The sequence below is a fragment of the Acomys minous genome, assembly GCF_964271855.1.
Source record: "Acomys minous genome assembly, chromosome: 6".
Taxonomy (NCBI): domain Eukaryota; kingdom Metazoa; phylum Chordata; class Mammalia; order Rodentia; family Muridae; genus Acomys; species Acomys minous.
This window is the reverse complement of record NC_140487.1, coordinates 122,671,554-122,691,081: the sequence shown is the minus strand read 5'-3', so window position 1 is coordinate 122,691,081 and position 19,528 is coordinate 122,671,554. Positions and strand designations below refer to the sequence as shown.

Sequence of the window (19,528 nt, the reverse complement as noted above, 5' to 3'; positions counted from 1 at the left end):
ATATATAGTATACCTTATGACTTGTGTGGTAGCCAGGAAATAACTCTCTGGGCGTCTGTCTGCTGGGTAAGAGCTGGGTTTGCTCACATGGCCTCTGTAGCCGGCTGAGAGTCACTATGGGTCCTGTCAGGGCTGCTTCTTTCCTGTTGATCTTGGTTGTCACATTTGGTTTTGATTATAAAAAAGGCCTAATAGCCGGGCTCCACAGGGTTCCGCCCCCATGGGGAGACCTGGGGATGATCACTGAGCTCACAGTGCACTGTTGTGGAGTCACAAGTGTCTTCACTGTAGGTCCCTGAAGGGTTAAGAAAACCTTTAAGGCAGAGTTCCATCCCTGTGTGATGCTGGCTGGCCTGGAACTTGCAGAGACCAGCTTGCCTCTGCCCTGTAATTGCTAGTATTGAAGTGTGTGGTACCACAGCTCGGTTTAGGGAAGGTTTTCATCACGAGTATTCCTGCAGCTTTAATGAGAATTGCACATCTTGTTCCTTCCTCAGGGTTCTGCCTGGGGGCCCACGGATGCCTGGCCCGCCTGTATCCATGTCCCCATGGCTCTTGTCTCTGTTGTTGAGATAATGCAGTTTTCCACTGGATCATGTTTTTCTCCCACTGTGTCTCTGCTACCCATGGCCCTGGGTCTGTTCAGCTGTTTTGATCCCCTCTCCCGGGATAGAGTCTGCCCAGGCCTGCTGCCCTGGTGTGGCTGTAGGGGCTTCTTGTAGCCTTAGCCTCCAGTCAGTCTGCATTCTGAGGAACACGCATGTCCAGACAAAGCCAAAGGAGCCTCAGCTGTTCTATCCAAGGTGGGCTGGGCCTCCTCACTTTGGTGTCTGAAATGTTCCCTCACCCATACTTGGGAGAGAATGCCTGACCTGCAGTGACACCGAAAGGTGGCGGTGGCCTGAAGGTGCATAGCTCATCAGCCTGAGGCAGACAGCGTTTCATTAGTCTGAGGTAGAGTACTCCCTGCTCAGTCCAAACCCTGTCACATGGCTGGCTGCCCCCATCCAGCCTCCTGCACAGCCCCACCCCATTCTGTCCCTGCCTCTTCAGCCTTGTAAGCTTTCCCGTGTTTAGACAGCCGGTCTCTTCAAAGTCCTGGGCCTGAGGCCCATTCTCCTTCTCACAGCTGATGCATTTACTTGGGACAGATACTATTGATTCTTCTCGTAATGGATTTTTTTAAGGCACAAATTGTCCTAAGGTGTCTATTCACAAACAACTTTTCCTTGACCCTTGACCCTAGGGTTGCTGGCTGTTTTCCACTTCCTCATCCCCCAGCCTCCAAGCAGTGGTAGCTCCAGATCTCTCCTCTGCTCTAAGCTTTCCCCTCCCTTGCCCCTGGGTAGCTTCTCGGTGAGGCAGGAGCAGGATGCTGAAGCATATCTCTGTAGGAAGCTGTGTGACACTGCCCATTTAACAGTGATGTGTCAGTCCCGTCTGTCAGCGTTGTCCCTTCTCTGTTGTCCCCACCCCTCCACCCCCAACCCTGTTCCTCACACAGCCAAATACACTACCGCACATTCCCTAATGCCTCTACTTGAAGTCACTGCCAGGTGATGTCATCTGTTCCAAGGCTTTAAATATCTGTATTTTAAAGACTGCAAAATATAGCTTACTGCTTAGAGCACTCCTGCCTACAAACCAGCAAGCACTGTGGGCTTGCTCTGCCTGTTGGCTGTCCCATAACTGCCTCGATCCTGCTTTTTCCAGGTTGTCCTTCAAGTCTTCTCGCTGAGTCACCATCATTCCCTGGGTTGCCCTTGGTCATTCTGTGCCCCTCCCCCATCTGGAGACTGTCTTTTATCTCCCTGCGCCAAAGCTTTTAGTTCACTGGTGGAGTGCTTGCCCAGCATGCTCTGGGCTCAGTCCTTAGTACCCTATTCACTGGATGTGGGTGTGCACCCCTGTAATTGCAGTACTCAGGATATGGAGGCAGGCCGGTCAGTAGGGGGGTGTGGAGCCTCTTGGCTACTACTTCCAGGTCACCATGCTGTGTTGCCCGCAGTATTGCAGCAGCACACTGCACTCTTGGTCTCCCAGCCGCCACCCTTGCCAGTGCACACAGCAAAGCAAAGGGGTCCCCTCCTCCCTCAGCTCAGTGTATCCTACAGGAATGTACACTTGTCTACCCTGTCTCCTGACACCCTCCCCTCCACGTTTGCTGTCCCCTCTACCTGCAGTGCTGTTCCAGAGTTTAAACCAGCTGAGTTTTCTCTCTCTCTCTCTCTCTCTCTCTCTCTCTCTCTCTCTCTCTCTCTCTCTCACACACACACACACACACACACACACACACACACACACACACCATATCACTCTTACCGACGTTACTCTTTTCTCCCCAAGGCCTCCCCAGTTTTTTGCCATCACTGTCACCCTTTCTGCACGTCTGTCTATTCAAGGGGTGTGTTGGGTTATTAAGCAAAATCTCCCTAAATTCCAATGGAGTTGGAAGCCTCTCTAAGCTGTTGCTGTGTTTGAGTGTGACGGAGCTCAGCATAGGCTCCGTCAGCCTAGACGGTCTGTTCTGTCAGAGACTTGTGTTAGCAGGAGGGGGAGCCAGATCCTTGGGTACTTTGCAGGCAAGAATTCAAGACCAGCAACTGAGAAGCAAAGTTAGTGATTTAGATTTAAGCTCGAGCATTTTGAGAGAAGGGCTGTCTTAGATTTTTATGTTTGGGTTATGAGGCTAGACTTTGACCTTAAATGCTTTTAAAATGGAGAGAGAGAGAGAGAGAGAGAGAGAGAGAGAGAGAGAGAGAGAGAGAGAGTCTTAAGTTACAGTGCAGTAATTTGTAAAGAATAAATTTGAATGTTTAAATTTTAAATAAAAACTTAGGAAGAAAGGGCTGGAGAGAAGAGTCAGGTTCTATTCCCAGCACCCACATGACAGCTTACAACTGTCTGTAACTCCAGATTCAGGGCATCTTAAATTCGCTTCTGGCCCTCCTCGGGTACCAGGCATGTACAGGGCACTCTGACATACATGCAGGCAAAACACTCATACACATAAAATAAATAAATGAATGAATAAATAAACAAATACACATATGCACACATGCGTACACATGAAAACTGGCTTGCTTATTTCTCATCTTACAAGAATTTCCTTGGGTAATTGTGAGGTGGCTTGGTGAGACCCCTAGCCTAGACTTTGGGATGAGAGAGGAGTAAACACAGTTAAACTCAAGGCCACCCACGCTCTGGCCCTAAGCAAGAATAGCCTGTTGTTCTAACGTCCTTGAGATGTCTTTTGTCTGCAGCACTAGTGTCTATAGAAGTCTTGTTTAATCAGTTGTATTAGAGTTTCTGGCCTCTAGCTGGTTCCAGAATAAACTTTTATTTTTCTCTCTTTCCGGGCCCCCTTAAGAGTCTCTGTCTGTCTGTCCACCTTGCTGCAGACTCAGCCTACAAAGTGTCCGCAGATGAAGGATGGGACACTCAGACTAACCCTGAGTCCCCTGAGGCCTGTGCCCTTCCTGGTGCGCTCTCTCTCAATAGGCTCATTCTTATCCCTGGGGAAGTGGGCAGCTCCCAGCCTCACTGCGGAGTCTCTACCAGGCACGGATTGTAGCATCAGCCAGAAGGGTGTTCACTGAGCTGTAACAGCCATTCCAGCTGTTTGCCCCCCTGCTCGGGGCAGGGGTAATAATGGGTGGCACACCACTGCAGAGGAGGAGACAGTGGGGTCCTTCAGGCTTGCTGCCCTGATAGCCTTGTCTACTTGGCAAGTTGTAGGCCAGTGAGAGAAACTGTTCAGAAGGGGGCGGGGTACCTGAGAATGAGACCTAAGCTTTCACTCTGGCCTTGACATGCATTCCTGCATGTATGACAGCACACACACACACACACACACACACACAGAGTCTGATAAACTGAGTAGATGGTAGAGTAGTGGGAGCATTGTCAGAAGGGAAAGTCCCCGTGAGCTGTGTAGCTTGTTGGTGGCTGGTCCGTCTCAGCCGCTGAGTGGGTGCAGAGCCCTCGGTGTTCTGCTCATTTTCCCCATGAGTCAAACTCCATTCATCGTCTCATTTCCCATCTGTGGCAAAACTGAGGGAAAAGGTTGGTGCTATAGGCAAGTGTGCTGACCATTGTATGGAGTGAGTGTGTGTGTGTGTGCGCGCGCGTGTGTGTGTGTGTGTGTTCGTTCACAATTCAAAATGTAACCACCTGTAGGCATGAATACGTAAGGGTGCTTGCCTATGTGTGCAAACGCATACCACATGCACGCTTGATGCCTGTGGAGGCCAGAAGAGGGAGGACCTCAAATCCCTTGGAACAACAGTTAGCAGGTGTTGTAAGCCACTATGTCAGTGCTGGGAATTAAACGGGGGTCCTCTGCAAGAGCAGCAAGTGCTCTTAACCACTGAACCATCTCTCCTACCCAGTCTCATATTTAAAAAAAAAAAATGCTGATGACTTAAGTGAAAGCTGTTTTTAAGGAGAATGAGCTCCTTTCTGTAGCTCCAGTGTGTGCATCAGGCATTATGTTAGTCTATCCATAACAGTGGCAAAATTCCAGTTATGAAGTAGAATTGAAAGTAACTTTGTGGTTGGGGGACTACCACGCAGTAGGAACTGTGTTTAAGGGCGTCAGCATGAGGCAAGGATGAGAACAGGCTGGTCTAAGTCATCCTCCCCGGATCAGATGTGGCTGAGAAAACTGATGCTCATGAGAGGTCAGTCGTGGGCCAGGGCGGGGGTGGAGGTCACAGGTACAGCCTGTGCTTAGCGTGCACCAGGCCAGCAGACTACATGTCCTGGAAGGGACAGCAGAGACTGACTGGGCAGTGTGCTGCTGTGGCCGTTACCTCCATCGCACAGCACCTTGGCCTTATCACCCTCTGCAGTTGTAAGCTGGCATCTTATTCCTTTGCGCTTGGCAACATCTTGAGTAGACGGCTGGTGCTGAGATTTCTTTGGCAACTGTTTGATGTTTCCTAGGATCAGCAGCAGGCTCGGCAGTCTCAGCTTGCTCAGGATGAGCGTGTTTCCCGTTCTTATCTCGCCCTGGCAACTGAAACCGTTGACATGTTCCATCTCCTCACCAAGCAAGTCCAGAAACCGTTCCTCAGGCCAGTAAGTAGAAGCTGGGGTGCTCTGTGGGGTGCCACCTCCGGTGCTTATAACTCAGCACGTGTTCACCGTAACCACTGCAGCCAGTGAGCAAAGTTCAGATTTTGTTCTCAGTTGTATCCGTGGATAAACATTCACATGGTCCCCACCGCACTGAAACAAAGCCCCTTACTGTGTAGTCTAAACTGCTCACTTCAAGATGGCTTTCTTCTTTCTGTTTACATAACACACTTGGACTGTGGATTTATGACACAATTTCATTGTTACTGATTTCTGTGGGCTTTGTGTTTTGGGGTTTGTTTGTTTGTTTGTTTTCCCAAGACACGGGTTTCTCTGTGTGGCCATGGCTGTTCTGAACTCACCTTGTAGACCAGGCTGGCCTTGACCTTACAGAAACCTGCCTGCTGCCTCCCGAGTGCTGGGATTACAGGCGTGCACCACCACGCCTGGCTGGTTTCTGTATTTTATATATCAGAAAATATAGGGTAACAAATTACGATTTGGAAGACACTAAGTAGAATAATTGATAATATCGACTTTTTAACAACATTGAGGAAACAAAGGCTAGCAAGCCATGATGGGGGTTTACAGTGGTCTCAGTATTCGACCTGACTGCTAGGACCTGGGCCTGTCCTGAGGCTGAAACTGAGCAGTAAGGCTAGAGACCTCCTGACCAAGGTGCCCTATGGTAAGCAGTACAAGGTACCAGGGGAGTTGAAAAGGGAGCTGAGGTCTGTCAGCAGTTGTCTGCCCGTGGAGCTTCCCTGTGGAGTGGGGGGGTAACCTGACTCTGTATTCACTCCTGTTCTCCATATTTCCTCTTTGCCCCATCACGTGATTCACTGCTGTTGCCTCCAGCAGAGGCATTGACTGCAGCTTGAGACCTGGGTCTTTTCCTGTCTCTTGATAGGCAGATGTCAGTACAGTAGCAGGGGAGAAAATAGCAGACGGGTTATTAGCATTTCCTACAAAGGCTAGGGAGTAAGTCATTTAAAGATGTTAGAGACCGTGTCTCAGGCACCTTTTCAGCTGGGCTTGTGCCATCACCTGAACATAAACAAGCCTGGCTATTTTCCAATAAAACTTTATTTACAAAAGGCAAAAATCTGACTAGAATTGGCTACAGATAGTGTTTTGCCAACTCTCTTTTTTTAAAGAGTTGTTTTGCTTCTGTGTGGCTATGTTGGGGACATTGTATGCCACTTGTTTGTCAGTGCCTCTGGTCAGAAGAGGGCATCAGATTCCCTGGAGCTGCTGTTACAGGCAATTATGAGCTCTCTGATGTGGGTGTTGGGGTCTGAACTTGTGTCCTCTGGAAGAGAAGCAAGCGTTGCTAACAGCTGAGCCACCTCTTCAGCCTCCATGCCTACCTTCTTTCCTTGCTGGCTTAGGCACGTCTATAGCACCCCTGAGCCCCAACTCCTCCACACTGGACTACACCTGCGCTTTCCACCAGGAGTTCTGTAGTGCTGTGTGTACCAGATTTATGTAAACCAAGCCACATCATGAGAACCCCATTCTTTTTGGAGTTTTTCTGGTGGCTGGTATTTATTTATTTTTATTTATTTATTTTTGGTTTTTCTTTTTTTTAAGATTTATTTATTATGTATGATCTGCTTGCACACCAGAAGAGGGCACCATATCTCGTTATAGATGGTTGTGAACCACCATATGGTTGGTGGGAATTAAACTCGGGACCTTTGGAAGAACAGCTGGTGCTCTTAACCTCTGAGCCATCTCTTGAGCCCTATTTTTGGTTTTTTGAAACAGGGTTTCTCTGTGTAGTCTTGGTTCTCCTGGACTTAATCTGTAGACCAGGCTGGCCTTGAACTCATGGAACTCTGCCTGCCTTTGACTCCCAAGTGCTGGGATTAAAGGCGTGTACCATCACTGCCAAGCAGTGTTGGTATTTAATCTCTGATCTACAGCAGTTTTTCTTTGAGCTCAGAAGCTATGTCTGCCCAGCTGTAGCAGACGCTGTTGTTCTGCAGGCCCTGGCATGCTGTTTTGTCCTTATTTTCTGTCTGTTAATTCACACTGAGTAGATTTTAAACTGTTGACCAATATCACTTTTTGTTGTTGTTGTTTTGTTTTCTTTTGTTTGTTCAAGACAGGGTTTCTCTGTGTAGCCTTGGCTGTCTTGGACTCACTTTGTAGACCAGGCTGGCCTCGAACTCACAGCAGTCCACCTGCCTCTCTCTCCCGAGTGCTGGGATTAAAGGCGTGCACCACCACACCGGACCCTGTCATCTTCTTTTGTATCTCTTTCCAGTAAGTAAATAAGAATAGCACATACTTGACTGAAGGGCTTTTTGAAGGTTGTAAGGGAAATGCATGAAATGATGCTTGCTAACTATAGAGATACAGGATTGAAACCATTTTCCTTTACCTGTTTCTTTGGGAATTTGGAGAGATGCTCATTATTAAAAGTGTATTATTTTCTGTGGCATTCATTCATATGCAGTTGTACCATTCCATTTAAGGCTTTTCAGATAATGCTAGCTTTCCTTAGCTTATGCTACTCATCATGTTTAAGGGATTCTTTGAAGATTAAATGATCCCAGCCCTCCACTGAGGTGGGAGCTTCTGTTCTTGGCTTTCCCAGCAGCTTGAACTGTCCTTTTACCTTCATTTCCTAGGAACTTGGTCCCCGGTTGGCAGCCATGCTGAACTTTAACCTACAGCAGCTGTGTGGACCCAAGTGCCGGGACCTCAAAGTTGAAAACCCAGAGAAGTACGGTTTTGAGCCAAAGAAGCTATTGGACCAGCTGACCGATATTTACTTACAGCTGGACTGTGCCCGCTTCGCTAAAGCCATCGCTGATGACCAGGTGAGTGCTGGCTAGGGTCATTCGTTGTCACTGAGCCGTGCAGTTCGGATCTGCGGTCTGCGCCTTCACGGCAGACCCTGTGCACTTTATCTCTCTCACTTCAAAGGCATGGGAAGAGGACTTTTTAAGTTTCCGTTGCAGAGGTTGTTAATGCAGTGCCCAGGAAGCAGAGGAGGGGCCCAGCTGGCCTGGGAGGAGATGAGCTGCTACTTCCTGGAAGAAAAGAGCAGAGTTGGCCCCTTAATCTCTCAGACTCAAATAGATTCGGTCTCCGCGTGGTTTGTGTTTCTCAGGACATTCAGGTCTTCCCAAGCGCCCTGCTTGAGAGCTGCTGTGAATACATGGCCGCCCAGCCAGAGCCCCGGGGATCAGATCAGCTTAGATTCTTCCACAGTGCAGGACACACTGTTCTCCACATGGAAGGGGCTCCAGTCTCCTGCCTGGTGGCACAGGCCTGTATCCCAGACACTCAGGAGGTTTGAAACAGGATGGGTGCAAGTTCAAGGTTAATCTGGACTTTAATAAGACCATCTCTGAAAATGTGCTCCTAAATGTACAAAGCCCTAGGCTCAATCCTTAGTCCAGCCAGAAGGTTTTTTAAAAGGAAGATGAAAGGGCGTCTTCCCTCCATGGTCTCTGCTCCTTCTTCTCTCTTCTTCCCAGGACTTTTGAGCTAGGGTCTCATGTAGCCTCAGCTGGCCGTGAATTCCTTATCTCAAATGCCATCTCTTTGAATACATTGATGTGTGCCACTATGTCTGACATCTGGGACAAATCTTCAACACAGTAGTGGCTCACATAGAAGGGGCTCATATTTACTAGGCTCCACTTCTGACCACTCCTTGTGTTTTCACTTATTTAAAAATCATAGAATTCAGGCTGGAGAGATGGCTCAGAGGTTAAGAGCACTGGCTGCTCTTCCAAAGGTCCTGACTTCAATTCCTAGCAACCACATGGTGGCTCACAGCCATGTAGAATGAGATCGGTGCCCTCTTCTGGCCTGCAGGTGTGCACTGTACACATAATAAATAAATAAATCTTAAAAAAAATAATCATAGAATTCGCTGGGCGTTTAAACCCAGCACTTGGGAGGCAGAGGTAGGTGGATCACTGTGAGTTCAAGGTCAGCCTGGTCTATAAAAGTGAATACAGGAAAGCCAGGACTATGACACAGAGAAGCCCTGTCTCAAAAAATAAAATAAAATAAAATCATAGGATTCTATGATACAGTTTCTCCTAATTTCTTAGTTTTACAGTAAGGACAGTAGGGCACAGAGGAGCTAAGTGACATGCTCAGTCAAGCTCACACAGTGTGGAATAGAGGAAGAATGTGTGCCCAGCAGTCTCAGCCTGCACCCGTGTTCTCACTCTCTGCCTAATGTGCAAAAGGCTGTGTGTTGGCCCTTATGCCACAAGCCACCCTTCCTCAGACTCTATCCACAGGAGGGATTGTTGGCTTTCCAGCTCGTATGGAAAGGTATCCTGGGACTCAGGAGCCCAGGAGCCACACAGCTCTTAGAAGAAGCCTCCTCAACAGTGGTGTCGCATCCCTACAGGAAGATAGCCCTGGCTGAGCTCAGGAGCCTCAGCCTGCTCCACTTCTTCCTTTCTGAAAGCTTCTTGGCTTCTCCCACAAGAGAGTTACGTGGGGAGGGAGGGACAGGTTCAAGGGTGACTTCCTCTGCTCCTGGGAGAAGACAGCAGGGAACTCAACAGTAGGCAGGGCTTATATAGGATTTCTTAAGGGGGCAAAGCTTTCCGAGGTGGAGATTTGAGGGTGTAGATTGGTGGGGCTTCAAGTTCTGAGCTTGGAGGAGCTCAGGGATTGGTGGGACCTTTCTTGTAGGGCAGAATCCGGCACTCTTCTGTCTCAGGGCTGGGAATGACAGTTAGAACCATTAGGGCCTTTGCCACCTAAGTTGGAGTGAACAGTCACTGGTGATGTTAAAATAAGAGAACTATGTATGTTTCTACTATCTTAAGTTTTTTGAGACGGGATGGCCTTGAACCCAAGACCCTCCAGTGTCAGCCTTCCAAGTGCTAGAATCACCAGTGTGGGCTGCCACACACCGCCTCAGCGCACTGCCTTTTCTTTTTGCTTGTTTGTTTGTTTTTGTTTTTACTATCTTTTTTTTAGTAGCCTTATCGCGTGCTATAGTTCACATATGTTGATGCTTTTCATTGTTTCTCTTATTGTTTGAGACATGACTCGTGTGAGCTGGCTGCCTCCCAGTGCTGGCATCACAGTTGTAGTTGTGAGTCTAGGGTGGATATGCAGAGGAAGCAAGCGTGTGTAGTTATTTAGAAATGGAAGTTTTAAAATGAAGCACTCGAGAGCAGGGCCACATAGATATTTTGGAGTTCAGTGCCAGCCTGCTCTACATCCAAATTTCCAAGCCAACCAGAGCTACATACTGAGATCCTCTCTCATTAGAAAGAAAGAAAGAGGAAAGACCAGTTAAAGAGGTTCAGTTTAGTCCTGGAAGGGAACACAAGTGGGAGCTGAGCCCGTGGTGTAGGTGTGAGTGTGGGTCCTGTTCAGGTTACAGGAGGAGCAGTAGGCTCAGGACAGGCCTCACAGTGGAGCGAAAGCTCCTGGAAGCCAGTCTAGCTGGCCCGTTGCTCTTGCTCTGGGGGTAGGGAGGCCATCTAGGGAAGATGACATCAGTTGCCTGGCACCCAACTTCTTCCTGGATGCGTCCAGGTGTGTAATCTTACAGGCCAGGGAGGGAAAGACAGCTATGAAGGTGGCGTCACCACTTCAAGGACATTTGTTTATTTGATGGTGGACTTGTTTTTGGTCTCTGTTCTATGGTTTCCCGGTGTGATTAGGGACTGTGGTCATGTCCCGGGGCCCCAGGGGCACCCATTTTTATCTGTGTCAGCTCAGCTCAGGTGAGCCTAGAGAGCGGACAGGGAATAGAGGAAAGCTCCCTCTCAGTGTGAACAGTAAGGGGGCCACGGGCATGTATATTGGTTTTTATCTCCGTTCACCATTATGTGAGAACACTGCAATTTATCTTGTCTCGTGGGCTCCCGGGGTACAGTGCCCCACAAAGACTGAATAAACTTGAATTCCTTCTCTTTTAGTGGCTAAATTTTAAAATAAATTCTTGCTAGCTCCTAAAGTCTAAAGATTCCTCTTTTCCTGGCCTGGATCCTGCAGCGTTCTCCATAGACGACCTTGGGCAGTTGACATGTCATTCTGTCTCTCTTTGTGTGTTATGTAACTGTATCCAGTACACACTTGCACACGTACAGTGTGTAGGGGAAGACTGAAATACAGAATATATCATTACAATTTTTTAGAGCAAATGATCAGATGGAGTGCACTTGGACATTTTCTAAAGCTTTTTTTCTTCTCAAGTGTATTCTCGCCTCACATGACCTTTTCTCGTCTGCAGAGGTCCTACAGCAAGGAACTGTTTGAAGAAGTCATTTCAAAGATGCGGAAGGCAGGAATCAAGTCCACCATTGCAATAGAGAAGTTCAAGCTTCTCGCTGAGAAAGTGGAGGAAATAGTGGCCAAGAACGCGCGGGCGGAGATCGACTACAGCGATGCCCCGGACGAGTTCAGAGGCAAGTTAGCGTGTTCACGCTCAGATCCTGATGTGCAAACAGGCAGGCATGACGAGTTCAGAGGCAAGTTAGCGTGTTCACGCTCAGTTCCTAGTGTGCAAGCAGGCAGGCATGGAGAGCACAAGTGGGCTGGTGGGAGGTTTTGAAACCTCAAGGCCACACCTTTTCCAACGGGGCCACACCTCATGTTGTAGCTGTTTCTTGGGAGTTGTCTAAAATTATGTGTACAAATTTTAGCTCATACTGTAGATTGAAAGGTTGAACATCCTTAGTGCGGTCTCAGCATCTGGCCGTGAGACTTCAAAGGCAGCTGTGCCGTTACAAGAAAGGATTCCGGGTCCTAAGGCAAAGAGTCCTGTCCCGGGCTGTCTGACTTTGCCCTTTTCTCCTCCCAGCAGCAGTGACAGAAGGCAAGGCACATGCATTCATCAAGTGCTGCTGTCCCTCAGGACGCAAGGACCTGAGGGGCTGCTCCACTGCCCTCCCTCTGCCTGTGTGTCTCACTGGTGGTAACAGTGTGCTTTGTTTTTATTCTTCAGAGTCAGGCTCTACCATTGTTAGTTTGCTCTGCTGTGTCTCCACAGACCCTCTGATGGACACTCTGATGACTGACCCTGTAAGACTGCCCTCTGGCACCATCATGGACCGCTCTATCATCCTACGACATCTGCTGAACTCCCCCACTGACCCCTTTAACCGCCAAACGCTGACTGAGAGCATGCTGGAACCAGGTAGGAGGCTCAGCTTGCCTTGCAGTGCTGATGCCAGTGCCAGTGAGTGCAGCCAGACCATGAGGGAGAGGCACAGCAGGGTCCCAGCTAACTGGGAGGCTGAGCCTGTTTATGGTCAGTCTACCTCAAATAAAAAGAAAAGTTGGCTAGCTCTACCCACAGAACACTTGCCTAACATGTGTTAGTCTCCAGGTTCAGTCCCTGGCACCATCACAAAGGGGACATTGGGTCCAGAAGTACCCAGTTTAAGCTCTGTGAAGACACAGCGCACTCAGCTCACCTTTGTTGCTTACAGCCCTCAGCCTGCAGAGGGAGGGAGTGGCCTCTTCTTTCCACTTAGACAGAACGACAAGCCGAAGAGCCCGTCCATCTGGTCCGTTAATCTTGTCTTTTCTCCCTCAGTGCCAGAGCTGAAGGAGCAGATTCAAGCCTGGATGAGAGAGAAGCAGAGCAGTGACCACTAAGCAATCCTGCCGCACTTCTCCGCTGGAAGCAGCCACGCCAGCCGGCCAGGCCAAAGCTGCTGCTCCAACCTGCGCTGTGGCCAGATACCGAGAGCCCACCCCGAGTGACCAAACAGTAGAGATCTGAGGACATGATGAGAAGAGGAGCCTGATTCCTGTACATATATTTAAGTGACAAACAGTCAAAAGCTTGAGGGACGAGTTTTACGATTGCTTGTGTAGTAAAGCGCGTCCTTCACCTGTCACAACCTGGGGCTGTGGCAACAGAAACCTTTAGTGATGGCGGGTAGGTCTGGGCAGCAGCAGCCCCCTGAGCTTTCGTTTTCTTTTGTTTGTTTGTTTTTTTTCCCCGATGTGACTAGAGAACTTGGACATTTTGCTGCTAAAGAATCTCCCCCTTCCTCACCCTACTTGCACTGCTGTGGGTTTTTTAAAGAGAAACAAAACCAGACTACCTTCCCGGCCCTCCAAACATGTATTCTGTGAGATAACTGTGCCTGCGACAAAGTGTTAATCTTGGGATCGTATTTTTATATCATATTCACATACTTGTTTTTTTAATTGGTGTTAGATGACATGATTAATAAAAAAGGTAAGATATTTTCAGAATTTGAATTTTCAGTTTTTTTCTTTTGAAGTAGCCCTTTTGAATTTTTTTATTATAAGCAAAATGAAGAGAACCCTGTTGGCCTGGTCCTTCCACCAACCCTCAGTTAAGCTTCTGAGGAGCAGGTGCAACAGCGGAATGGCTGAAGCAGATCAGGACTCGCAAGACTTGTGGGCTTTGGGGGAGGTGAGGGTTGTGTTTTGTTTTTTGTTGGCTTTTTAATCCTATGTGACAATTCCAAACTTAATACCATTATCGTCTGAAGATAAATAAGTTCCTGAACACTGGGTTCATTTGTATGCTGTGTCCTTTTGGGGTTTGGCCTTACCAAAGCAAAAAAAAAAAAAAAAGGGATGCAAGGAATGTGGAAATCTGTCTGCTTGTTTACACGCCCAGATAAAGACCACCACACAGGCGCGCACGCGAGCAGAGAAGCCCTTTGTATTACCGCTCCTTACACAACATACTTGAATTCTTGAACTTCCTTTGGGGTGAAAAAGGATTTGAAACCATAAAGTGTTTTAAAGAAACGATATCTTCAGAAACATACTTTCTTTTCCTTTCTCCTCTTCTCCACAGACAATGTGCTCTGTTCAGTTCCCAACACAAACTACAATAAATGGTGATGCCCATTCGGAAGGAGTCTTCTATGAGTCGTCTTTTCATAGAAAGAAATGAGGGGGTGGTGCACACACTTAATCCCGGAACTCCCAAGGAGGAAGACGAGGCAGGCAGATCTCTGAGTTTGACACTGGCCTGGTCTACATAGAGAGTTCCAGGTTAGCCTGGGTTACATAACAAAATCCTGTCTTTAAAGAAAAAAATTATGAGCCAGGCATGGTGGTGCACAACTTTGATCCCAGCACTCAGGGAGGCAGAGGCAGGCGGATCGCTGTGAGTTCGAGGCCAGCCTGGTCTACAAAGTGAATCCAGGACAGCCAAGGCTACATACACAGAGAAAACCTGTCTCGAAGTTATAATGATAGGGCCAAAGAGATGGCTCAACAGGTTTAGGGGCACAGAGGGGCTCTGGTTGAGTTCCTAACATTACAGCTTACAACTGCCTGGAACTCTGGTTCCAGGGGACTAGACATCTGGTTCCCATGGGCTTTGAGTACACACACATGATACACATCTATACATGCAATCACAGTACCTATCACATAAAATTAAAGGAATGGGAGCAAAAGAGCCAGGGGGAGTGTGTGCATGTGGAGAAATACTCTTTCTGGAGCCAATTAGAAACTACTATTTTGTCAGGTGTGGTGGGGCACACCTTTAATCCCAGCACCAGGGAGGCAGAGGCTGGCGGATCGCTGTGAGTTCAAGGCCAGCCTGGTCTGCAAAGTGAGTCCAGGACAGCCAAGGCTACACAAAGAAACCCTGTCTTAAAAAAAAAAATGCTTTCTGCCGATCCTGATGACCTAAGTTTAACTGCTGGGATCACCATCCCCTACCCCCCCAGCCCCAAGTATACAATTTGGGCTAGAATGCAGCTCAGTGGTAAGATCATCTGCTTGGCATGCATGAAGGTCTGGGTCAATCCCCAGTATCGTTTGTTTGAAGATAGGGTTCCTCTGTGTTGCCTTGGCTATCCTGGAACTAGCTGTGTAGACCAGGCTGGCCTCCAACTCAGAGATCTGCCTGCCTGTGACTAATAGTGCTGGGATTAATCCCTAGTATCTTAAAAAAGAATAATAATAAGCATAATCAGACAATACAAATAAGCAGAAAGTTACTCATTCTCCCACCAGTCACATGATGCTGTTCGGTTTACTTTTTACAAGGTTTATTACCCCCGGGGCTGTGTAGTTAATGATGTTTAGTAATACCTCCTCTCCACCCCTAGGAGGTGCTGTTTCCATCCCGTCAATACTACAGGTGCTGGTTCCTGTTGATTTTTTTCAGAATTGAAGGGTTCCAAGAGTGGTCTTTTGGAAAGGAGGTGGGGCAAGTATGCAGCCAATGTCCTTACCTCTAGGGGTGAGGTTTGGGATCTCAATTGTTAGGGTAGCTGTTTAATGGAAACTTACTGTTTACCTTCCACCTGCTAATTATAGGTGATAAAATCCAAAATAATTTCAAAAGTAGGTCTGGATTAGAAGGAAGATTATTCAAAAATGGATAAGCCAGCAAAAGGAAAGTCCTTGAGAGAAAGGATGAAAATTATGTCATGCTCATTTTGTGAGTCACCACTGAATGGGTTCTGAAAGGGATTGGGCAGACATCCAACTGACCAACATCCTGGCCCCAAGAATACCATTTGGACCCTGAGTCTGTTGCCTGGTTTGCTTTACACTTGGCACACTGAATACCGAACAGCCTCTAACATGACCTAAGCAGTGGCTGTGTTTTTAAAAACACACATTTGTTTTTATTTTAATTATATGTGTCCTACCTGTACCACATGTGTGCTCACGAAAGCCAGAAGAGGGCATTGGATCCCCTGGAACTGATGTTACAGTTGATTGTGAGTTGACGTGTGGGTACACGCTGAGCCAGCTCCATCCCTTACAGAAGTGTTTTCAATGCAGAAACATGAGCACAGCATTGTATCAGCCAGCGCTGGGCTGTGGGACCTCACGTGGGACTGATGGTTTGTGGTTTGCATGTGTTAAATATGATCAGTGTTCAGACCACTCTTACACATAGTAGTTGCTCACCAGCCATAGTTAGGTTGTGTAGCGAGACTGAGCCGCGACTCCTGGACTTCTGCCTTCGCCTGGTGTCGTCGCCATTCCTGCTGCATGCAGGGTCCTTCAGAATTGGTCCAGACTCAGAATAGTTCAGAATGACCAAAGAAACATAAAGGAGGGCACGTGGACGGGCTGTGGCCCTGAGAGCAGCCATAAAGCCAGTGGTCTCCTATTTGGTTTGTTTTTGAGACAGTCTTACTCTTTAGGACAAGCGGGACTAGAGCTCACTATAGCCCAGGCTGACAACTTGCCTGTGGGGAAATCGTAAGAGCTAAGAGATGGCTCAAAAGTTAAAAGAAACATCTTTTGTTTTAGAGAAGAGGACACTCGAGTGAGCCAGGCTTGGGGTTGATGAAAAGTATTCATTGTTTTCTTAAGCCCACAGATTCTTACTACTGTCAGATCAAGCGGTCTCCCACATTGTTTTCAAGTGTTTATTTACTTATTCATGTGCGTGTGTTTGCCTGTGTAAGTTTATGTGCACCACATGCATGTGGGTGCCCATGGAAGCTGGAAGAGGGCATGGGACCCCTGGATCTGGAGTTACAGCTAAGCTATCTGCCATGGGTGCTGGGAGTTGAACCAGGGTCCTCAGGAGGAGCAGTGAGCATTCTGAGCCACTGAGCCACCTCTCCAACTCCTCTGCCTCCCCCCCCCCTTTAATAACCAACACGGTGTTAACATGAAGTTTTTCCTATCCTGAAATGAACATAGGTAGTGCAACCCTCCTAACTGTGTGTCTGTGTGTGTCTATGTGTGTCTGTGTGTGTGTGATGTTTTGCTTGAAATGGCCTCGTGTAGTCCGTGTTAGCCTCAAACTCACTGTGCAGCAGGAAATGACCTTGAAGGCTTATCCCCCTGCCTCCACCCTTCAGAGTGTTACGATAGCAAGCTTGCACCGTCTCATCTGGTCTGCGGTGCTGGAGATCAAACCCTGGGCCTCTCATTCGCCGGGCTGGTGCTCGGCCAACTGAGCTGTAACGCAAGCCTCCCCTTCCTTCCAGCAGGGCTATTTTTAGAGAAGAGGATAAGCTGAGCGTTGGTGATGCTCTTAGAATAATCCAGAAGATAGCTAACTACGTATGACTCAGAACAAAGCATCAGGAGTAGGACCCGGGAAGGCGGCCGGGATCCTGGGATAGGTTGGGTTGTGTGGTTGAGATCTGTACACAGACTGAGGGATGCGCAGAAGGAGCCGGGAAGAAAGTCCGTGTCATTCGAAAGACACTGAGTACAGTGATGGAGCAGGGATGGGCGAACTGTAAGGAACTGTAGAAAGTGGAAAATCTTTAGATAGTTGCAGTATAAGAGAAGTCTGAATCCCAGCACTCAGGAGGCAGAGGCAGGTGGATCGCTGTGAGTTCGAGGCCAGCCTGGTCTACAAAGTGAGTGCAGGACAGCCAAGGATATACACAGAGAAACCCTGTCTCAAAAAACCTGAAAAAAAAAAATCAAAAGTCTGGACTGGAGAGGACATAATTCGGGGGCTTATGGTTCTTGTAATGGCTGAAAGCTATCAGACCAATGGGGTCTGACCACGTAAAATGATTGTTTTAGATGAGCATAGTGGGAAACACCTGTAATCTCAACATACCGTAGGTAGAAGTGGGAGGCTTGGGACTTCAAGGTCATCTTTGGCTACATCACAAGTTCAAGATGAGACCAGCCTGGGCCACATGGGACCACTTCAGAAAATGTAAAAAATAAATGATGTGAGCATTAGAAGCCAAGCGTCGGAGGGCTTATAGCTAGAATCTCAGATATTAGGAGGTAGATGCTGGGAGGGTCAGGCATTCAAGGTCAGTCTGCACTACATAAGGAATTTAGGGCCATCTTGGGCTACCTGAGACCCTGTCTTGAAATATCCAAACCCAAACAAAACAACCTTCAGTGCACTTTTGTCTTTGCCTACCTCTCAGTTCCAGGCCAGTGTTAACTATGTTAGGTTTTATTACCCAGTTCTAAGGACCTAAATCTTGTTCTTTAAAAGATCACCAAAATGTTGTGTGTTAAAGCCAGGAACGTCATTGTGAGTTTGAGGCCAGCCTGGTCTACAAAGCGTGTCCAGGACAGTCAAGGCTACCCAGAGAAACCCTGTCTCAAAAAACCAAAATTAATTAATTAATTTAATTAAACCAGGAACTGTGATTTTTATCATTGTAAATCATGGTGTGGGTTGACCGAGATCAGGAAGTTTTCACCGAGTTAACTTATGTGTTTGTGGTTAAATCATAGCTGGAGCTGAAGCTATCTTGAATGCTCCCTCACATATGCCTCATGGTCGATAGACCTACACTGACCTCCAGGACCTCACTCCGGGGCAGTTACGGGTGGTCTTGCTTTCAGAAATTGAGAATATAAACCTATGTCTCAATGGGAGGAGCGCGGATGTCATATCTTAAAAATAGCATGCGAAGGCTGGAGAGATGGCTCAGCAGTTAAAGGCTAGGCTCACAACCAAAAAATAGCATGAGAAGCCAAGGAGTTTCTTTGTTTTGATTTGATTTGTTTTTACTTTGGTACTGGGGTAAAGCCCAAGGCCTCACAAATACTAAGGAGGAGATCTGCTGCTCCAAGCTACTCTTTGGAGTATTGTCGTAAAGAATAAAGAAACGGGCAAGAGCCTTGCTCCAGACATTTCCAAAGCCCCTGGGATCCCTGGGCCGGACTTGTGATGTTGCTCGCTTCCTGCAGAGTCTCTAAATCTTCCGTCCTTTCGTATCGTGTATCACTTTATAACGATTTAAATTATTTATGCTGTTTTGTTGAAAGCTAAGCATGTTGGAAAACTTGCCACTCAGGGAAGAGCAGGAAGTGGCAGGCACACTGCGTTGAGGTAGGACAGAAGCTCGTCAGCATTGCTTTAACTTAAGACTCTCAGTGGAGGAGTGTGTGTGTGTGTGTGTGTGTGTGTGTGTGTGTGTGTGTGTGTGTGTGTGTAAGTAACCGTGTCTGTCTCTGTGTATGTGTGTGTCTGTGTATCATTGCATGTGTGTGTGTATTTGTGTATGTGTGTGTGTACATCAGACACAAGACACAGAGAAAATTGGTTGTTAGGGCCTCTCTCTCTGGTTACCTAGTCTCTGTTTTTTGTTTGTTTGTTTAAGATATGGACTCACTAAGTAGCCATGGCTGACCTGGAATTTGACATGTAGATCAGGTTGGAATTGAACTCACAGAGATCTGCCTGTTTCTGTCTCCTGAATGCTAGGATTAAAGGTGCATACCATCTTGTCCGGCTCCTTTTTCTATTCTGTATGCCTGTATGTATCATGTACATTCATGTGTATGTACATATACATGTTTCCATTTGTATGTTGGTGTATGTGTGCATGCATGTATGAGTACACGTGGAGGCCTGAGGTGAACAGCACAAGTCTTTGTTTTGCTTTACTTTGTTTCTGTTATTTATTTATTTGAGACAGGGTTTCTCTGTGTAGCTCTAGCTGTCTTGGAAATCACTTTGTAAACCAGGCTGTCCTTGAACTCATAGAGATCAGCTTGCCACGCCCTCCCGAGTGCAAGGATTAAAGGTGTGTGC

At 47.6% G+C, this 19,528-nt stretch overlaps 1 protein-coding gene across 1 annotated transcript in view; it reads left to right on the top strand.

The window, feature by feature from the left end:
- Positions 1 to 13,930, top strand: part of UBE4B (ubiquitination factor E4B) — a 100,921-nt gene extending 86,991 nt beyond the window's left edge. The window contains 5 exon segments of the mRNA XM_084786706.1: positions 4,948 to 5,082; positions 7,719 to 7,910; positions 11,315 to 11,489; positions 12,074 to 12,220; positions 12,623 to 13,930. Of these exon segments, the coding sequence (XP_084642832.1) occupies positions 4,948 to 5,082; positions 7,719 to 7,910; positions 11,315 to 11,489; positions 12,074 to 12,220; positions 12,623 to 12,684 (711 nt within the window). The 3' untranslated portion in view covers positions 12,685 to 13,930.
- Positions 13,931 to 19,528: the final 5,598 nt, after the last annotated feature.